The following is a 13,087-nucleotide window of genomic DNA, read 5'->3' as shown; positions in this document are numbered from 1 at the left end:
CGTGTATGTGTCATGTGGTTTGGGATTAAGTCTTTGTGAAATTTTCTTTGAACTATTAGGTATTTTGATTGTAGTTTCTCCTGTCAAAATGTTGGATGACCAATCATTTTATTTACTCACCCCTTACTTAGTATAGTGCTTTGCACACAGTAAGTGTTCCATAAATATGATTGATTGAACGAATGGATAAATGAATGTTAGGCAGAGAAACTAGCGGTTTGGTAATGCCTTTTTAGTTAGGATAGATTTGCTTGCTATTGAAGAAGCTACAGCATTGGGTATCATATTTTAATATGAAGTTGTGCCATTAAACATGAATATAAATCCATTTGTAGTTTTTGGCATACCTTGGAAGACTAGATCAGTAAACAGTCATTGTTCTGTATTTTCACCAGGTGAGTGAGGAGTGGGGAGAGATGAAGGTCAAATTTTGTTCAAATTCAGTATTCTAGAATTTAATTTTCTTGAGAAGGTAAATACCTAATTTACACTTTTAGTAGTAACAATAGTAAGTACTCACTGTGTGCAGAGCACTGTACTAAGTGCTAGGAGAGAACACACAGTTGAGAATTAGGCATGGTCCCTGTCCCTAGTGGGGCTCACAATCTAATATGTACTTGATTTAATTTACTTGCTATAATGTACTTGATATAATCTAATTTACTTGATATTTTGATCCCTTGCAGATGCATTAACTAAGCCTAAGCACAGTATAGTAATCAAAGTAATCTGGCAGAGGATTGATTTTGTTTCAGTTATATAAACTACACGATGATTAGAAATGAGGTCCAGGAATGAGTTTCAAGTTTCAGCAAAATGATTTTATCATAAAATACATATTTTAACTCTCATTAGCTGGTGTACCCTTCACTTGTATTAGTCAAGGTAGTGGGCAGGTGAATCTGTAAAGTGTCTTTAGCATCCTGAGCAATGACCTCCTCTGTTGAACAGATTTCTTGCATAGTAGGATGAAACTGGTTAGAGACGTGCAGGCTAGACTGTGTATTTCTGGCTCTGGAGAAAGTTCAGGGAAGATGCTCATGGTGGAAAATTCCCTTGTTAGAGTGTAAATTCCTCAAGAACAAGTACCATGTCTCTCTCATCTTTTAAATATTACCAAGTGGCTAGTACAGTGCTCTGCCCCAAGCAAGTGCTTGGTGAATGAAGTTATTGATGATAAGAAATGTACCTGATCCTCAGGTGCTATTGAGCCTGATCCTCCAGGGGTGAGTCAGGTTTGGGATAGTTCTTATGACAAGATATTGTTAAATGCTTATGATGTGTCCAGTGCTGTACTAAGCATCGGGTAGTTACAAGACAGTCAGATCATACCCAGTTAGGCCGGAGAACAGGTACTGAATTCCCATTTTAAAGATGAGAAAACTGAGGCATAGAGAAGTTAAGTGACTTGCCCAGGGTCACGCGCTCATAGCAGACAAATGGCAATGCTGGAATTAGAATCTCTATCTTCTGATTCTCACTCCTATGCTCCTTTCATTAGGCCACAATGTTTCCCCACCCCACCTTCCTCAGTCTCCTCTTCAGCCTACATATTTAATATTGTTTTAGGCTAAGAGAACCATCATAACCTGGCCTCTTTTGACCTTTGAGTAGCTTACCAGGATGACACTATGAATATACAGAAACACTATTGGTGCCATAAAGTAGTCTTATTACTTCCCTGTCTTGGGGCACAAGCCCTCCGCCTGATTTGCAGCCCCTAATCACCCACAAACTCTTAAAGCTGTGGTTTCTTACTTCTTGACTGATTCTTTGAAACATCCCTAGGATGTTTTCAATGGGACTAGGGCTGGTTTCCTCCTTTCAGCCTATGAAATTTTTTCCTCCTGCCTGATTAGAGTAGTTTTTAGGTGGTCTTGTGTAGATGAATGGTTTATAACATTGTGCTTTTTAGGCATCAGTTTTAGGAAAATAGTAACGTTTTAAAGAGAATTAAGATTAAAGTCTTTCCATGCCGAAAGTTGTTTCATTCAAAATTAATTGTTTTGGTTGAAACAACACATTTTAATGAAAAAAAAAAACCCTCATGATCATTGCCTGAGATATTCATTGGACCTTCTCGGCATTTCATCTTCATTATGATTATCTGAGCATTTGTGCTTGGACTTTGGTGTCTGTTGTGCGAGTGGTACAGAGGGAACTTTCAGTAAAACCTTACAGATTTTAACAATTAAATTGAACTGCCAAAATACTCTTTCATGCCCGATGTATTTTTTGTTTCTGTCATCCTCTTCTCCCACAGTGTTTGTTGAAAGCCTGGTTAACTGAGAAAGAAGAGGCTCTAAATAAAGTCCAGACAAGCAACTTCAAAGACCAAACAGAGCTAAGTGTCAATGTTCGGCGACTGGCAGTGAGTATTTCCTCTGCAATATTCTTTTATGCAGCTTTGAGAGGCTTTGCTTTTAGGTTAGGCAAAACTGCTAGTTTCTCATAAACTAGTTGTTGAACTGGAATACAGTCTAGAGCCAGGGCTTTTCATTACTCATTGCCTTCTGCTGCCAATCCCCATACCATCTGTTGGACCACCATTATGTGCATATTTGGTAGCTAGGGGAATGGGGTGGCAGGTGACAAGCAATGAGACCTCTAATAGACATCTTCTGTATCAGATCTTAAAGGAAGATATGGAAATGAAGCGACAGACATTAGATCAACTAAGTGAGATTGGACAGGATGTGGGACAACTCCTCAGTAACCCCAGGGCTTCTAAGAAGATCATCAGTGATTCAGAGAAACTCACTGAGAGGTGGGACTGTTTGGTTCAGAAGCTGGAGGACTTCTCTAACCAGGTAATCAATGGATTTATTGAATCCTTACTATGTGCAGAGCATCGTGCTAAGTGCTTGGCAGAATACAATACAGCAAAATTAGCAGATACGTTCCCTGCCCATAATGAGCATTGACTTTACAAGCCACTTAATGACTGTGGAATTTTTTTAAACTTGGAAAATAATTGCTTTCCAATCAGTCAATCAGTGATATTTATTGAGCACTTACTGTGCCAGAACACTGTACTAAGCACCTGGGAGAGTACAATAATGCACATCTTACTTTCCAGGAATAAAATGGAGTGGCATTTTTAACAGGTCCTACTGATTTTTAAAAGTTCTCATTTTTAATAGATTAAATACAAAATGGAGTGGCATCTTTTAACATGTCTTACTGATTTTTAAAAGTTCTCATTTTTAATAGATTAAATACAAGCAATCAGCCACCTAGATAAAATAAGTACAAGTGGATATCCTCAGAATTCTACCCAATATCCATGTTTCCCAACACCCTGTTTTTGTTTCAGGTTACCCAAGCTGTGGCCAAGCTAGGAATGGCCCAAGCTCCACAGAGGATTTTGACAGAAACTGTCTCCACTAGGGAAGGAAAAAAATCCAAGCAAGAACTTCCTCCTCCTCCTCCACCAAAAAAGAGGCAGATACATGTGGACACTGAAGTTAAGAAAAAGTAAGAATGTGGCTATGAATTTCCAAACCTTATGCTTTCATTAAGTCCATAATATAGATGTCACATGCCTCTGTAGCATATGCAAGCCAAGTGGTAAATCAGTCAATCAGTGGTATTTATTGAACACTAAATGTGTGCAGAGCACTATATTAAGTGCTTGGTAGAGGATAATACAACAGAGTTGGTAGACACATTCCCTGCCCACAAACAAGGTTACAGTCAGCATCAACTCTGATTTTTTTGGTAGTTTTTCAATCAGTCAATTGTATTTATTGAGCACTTACTGTATGCAGAGCACTGTACTAAGCACTTGGGAGAGTACAGTATAGCGTTGATAGACATGATAGATATCTGGTGATTTTGTTTGCCATTTAGCCAAAACAGAAATGAGAGAACACCTGAACCTGCATATTCTGCATATTCTCACTATGTTAGAGTTTTAAAACTAGGGTGGAGTGGAGGAAAAACTAATGAGAACTGTATTATCTAACTAGGTTTGATGTTGAAAATGCTGAGCTGTTGAACTGGATTTTGCAATCAAAGGCTGCCATTCAGGCCACAGAGATCAAAGAATTTAAGAAGATGAGAGACACTATGGACTTGAAAAAGAAGTTGAAGGTAAAATGAGATTTATTCTAGGGAACAAAATGTTTTTGTCAGCCTTGGCCTCTTGTCAGCATAAAGGTGTAGAAGATGCTGAACGTCTCCTGTGGATTCAGTGTAGTAATGAGGTGGTTTTGAAATGCTGGACAATAAGTGCAAATTGGCAGTTATCTGCTTATTTCAGTGTTCTGTGTGCATCAAGGAATCTGATCTTTCATCCACCGAGGCTATTTTATAATAGTATCCAATAGTAGTTTCTGGTATAATTTCTAAGAATTTTTGCACATAGTAGTTTACATCATTCCAGCCTAGTAGCAAGCTATCAGTGTTAAACAGACTTACTTTCTTCCCCTGGTACAGTGAGGAACTGAAGGTGCATGTACTCAGATCAGAGGATTCTGTTTTCTGTAAACAGTGATTCCCCAGAACATCTCATTCCTGCTTTTCTGCCTTCTGTCCTCTTCACAAAAGGTGCCTCACAGTTTTCTAAACTAAGTCAACGGATTTTGCCAGGGGCCGTGAGAAGCTGGAAATATCAGCTCCCACTTGGCAGGAAAACCAGTGTTTTGGTAGAGGGGTTCCTTAAGTTGGCAGAAGCTTATGGTTTTGAACACAGGGTGCCTCCAGGAAATCTGAGTTTGAGGTAGGTAAATAGGAGATTGGACAACGGTATGTTCTAACCTGTGCAACAGGCTGCAAAGGCAATTCATTTTGTAACAGATTTAGAAATTGAGTCTTTTTAAAATGCTTAACATGGTCATTATCCAAATGCCCAGTTAAGTCAGCTTCACTACTTTATTTTCATGGATAAAGTGTGAAAGAGATTCTTTCAGACATGCTCACCCATGGATACAAGCTCATCAACAACATCATTTTCAAACAGGACAACTCTATTAACAATAAATGGGCAGAATATCCACGCATCGCTGCATTTATGCTATGCGATGTATACACAAATTGAAATATGATAGCTCAACAGTGGGAATTGTCAGATATTTCTTTAAAATGGTTGAATAAAAACGTCTTGCTTAGATGGAATCTGTGGCTGGAACTTTTTGGCTTTGGATTGGCTGAAAAGATTCATGACCCTCTAAAGTTATGTGAAAAGCAAATCAAGACTTTAGAAATAGGGTGGATGTTGCCATCTTGGGTGGTGCTTTAAAAAAAACCTTTCAACCACTTGTCATTCACTAGTGGGAATCTGTCAAGTAGCCTGGCCGCTGTGCACAAGATGTGATGATAATAATAATGGTATTTATTAAGTCATTACTATGTTCCAAGCACTCTGCTGAGTTCTGGAGATGGTTTGGTATATTCAGATTGGACCATCCCTGTCCCATATGGACTGACTGAGGGAGGGAGAACATTTTGTAGGTGAAGAAACTCAGGCACCTGGAAGTCAAGTGATTTATCCAAGATCACACAGCAGGCACGTGGTGGAACCGAGACTAGAATCCAGTTCTCCAAACTCCCAATTCCGTGGTTTTCCACTAGATCATTCTGCTCCCCCATTGTTGGTATGCTTACTGTGCTTCTGTAAAAACTGGGAACACAGCAGTTCCTTCATTCAAACTTCCTCTGAGACAGGAAAGTACATTATAAGGAAGACCTTAAGGATTGATTCCAGGGTTCTTGCTTGTTTTTGCTTAGTTGTGGCAGCACACTATCATTCATTAACCAATGCATTTATTTACATTTAATCTGTGAAGAGTACTCATTAAGTGCTTGAGAGAGTGCAGTATAATGTTGGTAGACACATTCCCTGCCCACGAAGGACCGTATAGGCTAGTGGTCTAAAATTAAACCATTTTTACATTAAATACAGATGAGAACTGCTATGGGGCCGGGGGTGTGGTGAATATCAAAGTACTTAAGGGGTACAGGCACAAGTACACAAGTCCCGCAGAATGGAGGGCAGTTAACGGTGGGTGAGGTTAATCTGGCAGGGCAGGCTTCTTGGAGGAGATATTTTAGTCAATCAGCCTATCAGTCACTCTGGCATGGAAGGAAGGCAACCAACCAACATATAGAAAAATTTTGAACGTGATGTAACCTGTCAACCAGGGAATACTTAGGACCTAGGTTTTCCCTCATTTTCCTTGCTAGAGGGAATTTTTTGTTTTAATTATTTCTGGATGATTAGCATTTGGTTGGAGATTGCACTATGGTAAATAAGGAAAAAATGGCATTCCTTTCTGTAAGACTTCAAGCATTTACGCTGTTTTTAAGATCCAGGATCCAGGATCTTTAGGGACATAGAGAGTGATTTCCATTCTGTGATGGGGTCTTATCTTTTGTGCCTTGGTTAGGGACCATCCAAGGAAGAACTCCTGCAGATTAAGCCGTGACTGACATTTGGGCAGGCCTTGTATGGCATTCATTAGGCTCTTTTAAGGTTTTCCCTTCTGGAGATTGAAATTGGGACCACTTGGTTGAATGCCATTGAACTAAGGCTACTTTTACTGACCACCCTATGTTCGATATTATCCAAGGCAGATATGGGAATAACATGCACACCAGGTTCTAATTGCTAGGTCTGTCTAGGCCCCAGTGGCCATGGCTGTGCCAGATTCCCACATAAGACAAGATCAAAATTGGAGTTTAATTAGTACCACAAAGTGGAAAAGATCACAACAGAAAATATCAAAGCCATGGTGTGCAAGGTAATATTTAAAGCCATTGAAGTTTAAAACTGTCAGGGCCAAACTATGGATTTAATAGAAATCAGGTGCCCCACACTGGGGTGAAAGGCTGGGAAATAGGACTTAGCTTAAGAAAACCTATAAATGAAGACAGATTGTTCTAGTTTCCTTTTAACTCTAGGTATCCCTTTGAGAAAAACAAATTCAGTGCTTCAAGATCTCCTTTGGCTGGATTCCAGAAAAACAGGCAGGCAGCACCTCACAGCCAGCAGGAAGTTCCCAACTCCCGGACTTGCTTTGGCTCTGCTCTCAGAAGAGTTTAGCTCTACTCCTGAAAGCTGGAGCTTTCCCACTAGTGGCCGAGGAGTCATCTCCTTTCAGAATACTTCAAACAATTGGCTGCTCTTTTACCAGGCCTGTGATCTTGCTGTCTACCAGTGTTGTCCAGGGTTCTGTCACCAACAGTTGCATGACAGGATGTTCATAGGAAGTGGAATGGCTGGCCACCCCGATGGCCAATTACCTAGTTTAAAAGTTGTTTTATAGCATCACTAGCTTTTCCCTCTCATAATCATTACATTTCCAAGGATGTATCCAAACCGTGACTGCACAAGGTCCTGTGGTAATGTATTCCAGATGTCATCTACCCACAGAGTGGAGTTCTCATGGTGGTGATGAACCACCATTAAGTGAACTCTTTTAGACTTTTAGGTGGAAAGGAATATTCTATCCATATAAATTCTACAGCATCGCCTATCTCTCTCTGCCTGCACCAGGTTAGGTGGAGGGGCAAGAAGGCTTTACAAAATTTTACTGCTTCACATTTGTTCATTTCTGTAATAGAAAGACTACTAGCTCCTCTGATGTCCATTTCTATATATATACATATACATTTAATAATATACATCATTTATAGATATAGATATATGCATGTATATATGTGTGTGGGCAGAGTACATGTATATCATATACACATATATCAGAAAGGTGACACCTCCGATGGTTAGGTCATATCTATGTTGTGTGTAAGTCACCAGCTAAAACCAGTGTTTTTTGTTATTCAATATTTAGCTAGACCCAAAGCGTGTAGTTCTGAGTTTTTGAAGATTTCCAAAGCAGTCCACAGAGTGTTCAGAGAGAATTAGACAATGGGACATGTCATGAGGAAATTTTGCTATCTGGATTGTTATACTAAGGAGTCTTGAAAGTTAAAAATTCTTAATTATCCTTTGTAACCAGATGATTATATTTCCAGGTATTGGAAAAAGAGCGGGCTGAAAGAAATCCCAAACTAGATGAATTAAACCAAGATGGACGAAACCTCTTGGAGCAAATGGAAAAAGGTGTGAGAACCATTGTATTTGGTTTTGTTCCTGAAGTGGTAACATATGAAAAATTTTATAACAATTTGTAGTTTTTATTTTGTGAGAGGACTAACCGTATTGGATCCTAGAAGATTTCCTAAAAATTTTCTCAGCAATTGTCCTACACTTCTTGAGTTGAAAAGGTTCAAAAAAAGTTTTTTATACAAGAATTTTGTATTCATGTTTAGAGTTAATAAGAATCTTTGATGATGAAATCAGGGAATTTATAAAAGTCATTTGACTTATACCAGCTTTGTGATTTTTAGATACAATTAGAAACCAAGTTTTCAATTTTTTTTCCAAGCCTAACTTAGCAAAACATACTCTTGCTTAGAAATTGTTTTTCATGCCCCTCTGAGACCTTTTCTTCAGACTGTAGAAAATGGGATATATTAAAAAAACAACTAGTGGTTTAGCAACTTTCGTTGGTCATTATCCATTTAATGGGCTTTGTTATGCGTGTAGGACGCCTGGTGACTCTCATTTGTTCTATAAATGCTGTGAGTACTTTAACTACTCTTGTTTAAAATATATCCTTTTTTAAATCCAAATCTCAAAATGGAGATCAGAACTCCTAAATTTACCTCTGCTATTCATTTTAAAAATCTTCTCTTATTCTAAGATGTTAAGCACTTTTATTTTTGCTGTGTTAAAGAGTGGCGCATGAGTCAGAGAGCTGTTTTAAGCAAGGTTGTTCTGAGCAACTTGTAGGATAGAAAGGTTTGAGGACAACGAGATGTGAATAAGCCTGGAAAATTTTTAGAATTAGAAACTAATAGGCTTATGTTAAGTAGGAGCCTCAGAGATCACATCCCAATCCATGGTAGTCCTAGGCTCATGGCTACAGAATCAGGTGCACTCTGAAGACTGGATTAGCCAGCCATCTGAGTAAGGATAAGATCTCAGAAACACATTAAGGCAGAACTGAATACAGTATTATGGCTTGTGGGTTTGTTTGGAAGATTTGTTTAGAGATGGAACTCACAACCTTTTCATGCAGAAGAGCCAATCATAACAATTTGAGCACATATTAATGTAGTATACTTCGTTGTGTTTCTAAGGTTTTAAATTCCTCTGTCCCTTTTCTGCATGGCAGTGTTCACTGCCTCGTCCCCCCAGATGATGCCTGTGAAGTGGTGGCTATGATAGATAGATGCTCCTTTGATAGGGAGCCAAGGACTACCCTGGTTTATGGGACCCATGTGACATGTAGCATGATTTCAGCCATGCGATGTGTTAATCTTTTGCCACCTGGCTTCTTCAGGGTAACCACTGTGGCTGTGGAGAGGAGAAGGGAATTTACAATGGACTGGCCATGGCAGAGGTTGTTTTCTCTCTCTCTTCCTCCCCCCCAGGGTTACAAGAGAGCAGTGTCCTCATGATTGAGAATGGGCAGCATTGGCATTATAATAATTGTGGTATTTGTTAAGCTCTTATTATGTGCCAGGCACTGTTCCCCCCCTCATCGGCTGGACCCACCAGTGGAAGGCAGGAGCCTCTCACTCTCCACCCCACCAGGTCACAGAGCATGCTGTGAGGACAAAGGGGCAGGTGGATCCTGCTTTCCCTGCTCAAAGCAGGACACTCTCTCTGTTCCTCCCCACCCTAAATCAGTGACAGGTTCTACCTGTACAGAGAAGGCTGGAGGGAGTTATTCCCAGGGGTGTGTGGTGGCTCTCTTAACACCTGCATCCGCCTCTCTTTTATCTTTTAAATGGTATTTGCTGTGTGCTTTTACTACATGCCAGGCACTCTACTAAGCAGTGGGGTAGATACAAGGTAATCAGGCTGAACACATCCATTCCCCACATGTGCTCACAGTTTTAATCCCCATTTTACAGTTGAGGTAATTGAGGCCCAAATAAGTGACTTGCCCAACAAGAGATCACATAGCACACAAGTGGCAGAGGCAGGATTACAACGCAGGTCCTCTGACTCCCAGGCCTGTGCTCTTTCCATTAGTCCATGTTGCTTCTTGCCTCTTCTCCTGCCTGCAAACTCCCACCTCCCTCCTTCCCTCTTAGTTCCAAAGAACTGCTGAGCCCCAGTAGCCACTTGGCTGAGAAGATTTTCCTGCTTGACGGGGTGAGGAATCCATCCCTGGGCAGAACAAGGAGAGAATTCCTCGGTTTGAATAGTGCCTGGTGGGCAGTCCAAGCATATGGCTTTGACTCCACTTGGGGTCATTCGTGGGCTTTGGAGCCCCCTAAGTCCTATGAGGCAAGGCTGGATCCTTGGCTGTACTAGGGATTGATATCCATTGCCCCACCCAGCAGAGGGCCCTGAGTGGGCTGCCTGTGGCCGACTACCCCACAGTCCCTGGCCACATTGGGCCAGATGGAGCTGTGCATCTTTAGTGGCACTGGGTGATGGGGTTTTAAGTAAACCTTTCCCTTGCTTAGCCCAAAACCCTGGGGGGAAATTTTAAATACCTCACCCCTCCCCTTCGCAGTTTGAGGGACTGTATTTGGCCCCTGAACCATAGGTTGCAGATCTGTAGCTACTTACTGTGTATATTTATTACTTTATTTATTTTGTTAATGATGTGTATATTTCTATGATTCTATTTATCTTGATGTCTGCACCAGACTGCTTGTTTCGTTTTGCTTTGCAGTCTGTCTCCCCCGTTTAGACTGTGAGCCCGTTATTGGGCAGGGATTGTCACTATCTGTTGCCGAATTGTACATTCCAAGCACTTAGTACAGTGCTCTGCACATAGTAAGTGCTCAATAAATACTATTGAATGAATGAATATCTGCATTTGCTCTTGCTTAGCATTTGTGAACCTTGCAACAATTGCCTTCTGTCATCTTTTCTTACACCACTGATTTAAACTAAGGTAAATTAAAAAGTGTGATAATCTCTTTGAACTGACACATGGCCTTTGATTGCTACTTAGTACCCCTCAGCTGTCTAAAAGGGTCCAAGATTCACCTTTTCAGGTTGAGGGGTGAGGGGGTTGTTCAAATTTTCTGCATATCTCACATGGGCCTCAATTTTGAATCTTATGCTACCAACCTTTAAATGAAATTCAGTTATATTCTTCCTTGAAATAGTATGAATGAATGTATCGATGAATCCATGGTATTGAATGCATTAATAGTGAGGTAAAGTTTACTTCTAGATTTCAGTATCAGACCTCCAAAGAGTGGTTTGCTAAGGTTGGACAGCTGTTTTGGGAGAAAGACAATAATAATACCTTGGTGTTGAAAGGCAGGGTGTAGTTTTATTAATAAATAGGATATCAGTTATGATGGTGACGCTAAGGATGACAGAGTCTTCTGTCTTAAATAATTGATGAGCCTTGAACCAGTCCCTTTGCAAAGGATGGGATTTTAGTACTAGTGATTTGCAAGCACCACTCACCCTCTCACATTTCTGCCAGTTGTGTTCCTGCTGGGCAGTTGGTGCAACAAGGAAGTAGGCGAGGATTCAGTGATAGACAAGGATTCAAAAGATTTCCAAGAATTCACTGATAAATAAGAGTATCCCTAAGCGTGAGGCACATTGTGGACTAACTCTTCACAGTTGTCTAGCATGACAGAGGTCAAGTTTTATGCTTTCTTCGAGTTTTCCCAAGTTTACATTACATGTCTCTTTCATTAAGTATAATGTTTGTTTACATTTTGTCTTTTTCATTAGGCATAATATAAGTTCCTGAACAATGTGGTGATGGGCATTCTTATTTTGGGAATCCTGATTCCATGTTGTGAGATGATTTGTTTATAGTAGGGCAACTGAGATGTTGCAAAGTTGTAGACTCCGCTTTTGTATTCTTACCTCAGCTCTTGAAGGACTAGAAGTAATATTTCTGCGAATTTCCTTTTGTTTCATTTTATCCAGTACTTTGATTTTATGCATCATTAGGGGCCTGTGAGTATGTAGCTTTTTGTGTCATTTTGGCAGGAGTTAAACCTAAACAGTGAAAGTAAGAGTAAAACCCAAACAGTGGAAAGTAACATTGTGTCTAAATGGGATGAATTGTTTTTTATCTGAAATCTGGAACTTTGATCATTAATGTAGTTAAAAGATAAAGCATATCTTATTTCTGCTAAAGTCTGGTAAAGTAACGATGCAGATGAGAATGATGAAATTCATTAGGAAAATTATAGCATGTTCTTTAGTACGACAGATGTTCAGGTATTCAAATGATTCATGAACCATCTATCATAAATTCCAACATATTCCTAGCCAGCAAAAATTTTCTACCAATGTTAGTGCTAGAGTTGTGTGTATTTTATAGTGTGGGTATGGGGAAGTAGCGTGGTCTAGTACAAAGATCATGGGATTGAGTGTCAAAGGACCTGGGTTCTAATCTTGGCTCTATCATTTGCTATGTGACCTTAGGCAAATTATTTTACCTTCTCTGGGTTTCAATTATCTGCAAAATAGAGACTAAGTCCTACCCCCTCTTACTTAGACTGTGAGCCCATGAGGGATAGGGACTGTGTCCAACTTGATTACCTTATATCTACTCCAGCTCTTATTACAGTGCTTGGCAAACACTAACAAGTACCATAGTAATAATAATGATAATAATAATTATTAATTGTCTTAAAGGTTTTCAGCTTTTCTGAATTTGCCAGAGGTCTTTCAGAAAACCGGTTGTAATCCTTTTGATTTCCACAGTTCTCACTGACTAGAGCAGCCAGTTTTTACTTGGACAGACTCTAACTGGTATTTTCCCAAAAGTAGGGGGAGAAAGGTTCTGTGTCTTTATCTGTATGAGCCAATTAGGCAACCAGTCAATTTAGCTTTAGGAATGAAACTTTGTTTTATCTGGCATCTTTATTTGCTAGAGAGTCCAGATAGAGAATCAGCTTGGCCTAGCGGAGAGAGACCATGACTGTGAGTGAAGAGACCTGGCTGTACTAAACCTGGCTCTGCTACTTGCTTGTTGGGTGACCTTGAGCAGGGCACTAGACTTCTCTGGGCCTGTTTCCTCTTCTGTAAAATGACCTGTTCTTCTTCCCCCTTTGTGGGGTTGAGACTGTATTTGAT

The 13,087-nt window shown here is 40.0% G+C and overlaps 1 protein-coding gene across 4 annotated transcripts in view; it reads left to right on the top strand.

Moving 5' to 3' along the window:
- Positions 1-13,087, top strand: part of UTRN (utrophin) — a 609,179-nt gene that overhangs the window by 168,511 nt on the left and 427,581 nt on the right. For all 4 annotated transcript variants that reach the window (XM_029047836.2, XM_029047843.2, XM_029047848.2 and 1 more), the window contains 5 exons: positions 2,264-2,371; positions 2,631-2,810; positions 3,317-3,477; positions 3,972-4,095; positions 7,978-8,065. In XM_029047836.2, the coding sequence (XP_028903669.1) occupies positions 2,264-2,371; positions 2,631-2,810; positions 3,317-3,477; positions 3,972-4,095; positions 7,978-8,065 (661 nt within the window). The remainder of the gene's footprint in view (positions 1-2,263; positions 2,372-2,630; positions 2,811-3,316; positions 3,478-3,971; positions 4,096-7,977; positions 8,066-13,087) is intronic.

The sequence above is a fragment of the Ornithorhynchus anatinus genome, chromosome 2 (genome assembly GCF_004115215.2).
Source record: "Ornithorhynchus anatinus isolate Pmale09 chromosome 2, mOrnAna1.pri.v4, whole genome shotgun sequence".
Taxonomy (NCBI): Eukaryota; Metazoa; Chordata; class Mammalia; order Monotremata; family Ornithorhynchidae; genus Ornithorhynchus; species Ornithorhynchus anatinus.
The sequence above is the reverse complement of the archived record's forward strand: the minus strand, read 5'-3'. Positions and strand labels throughout refer to the sequence as shown.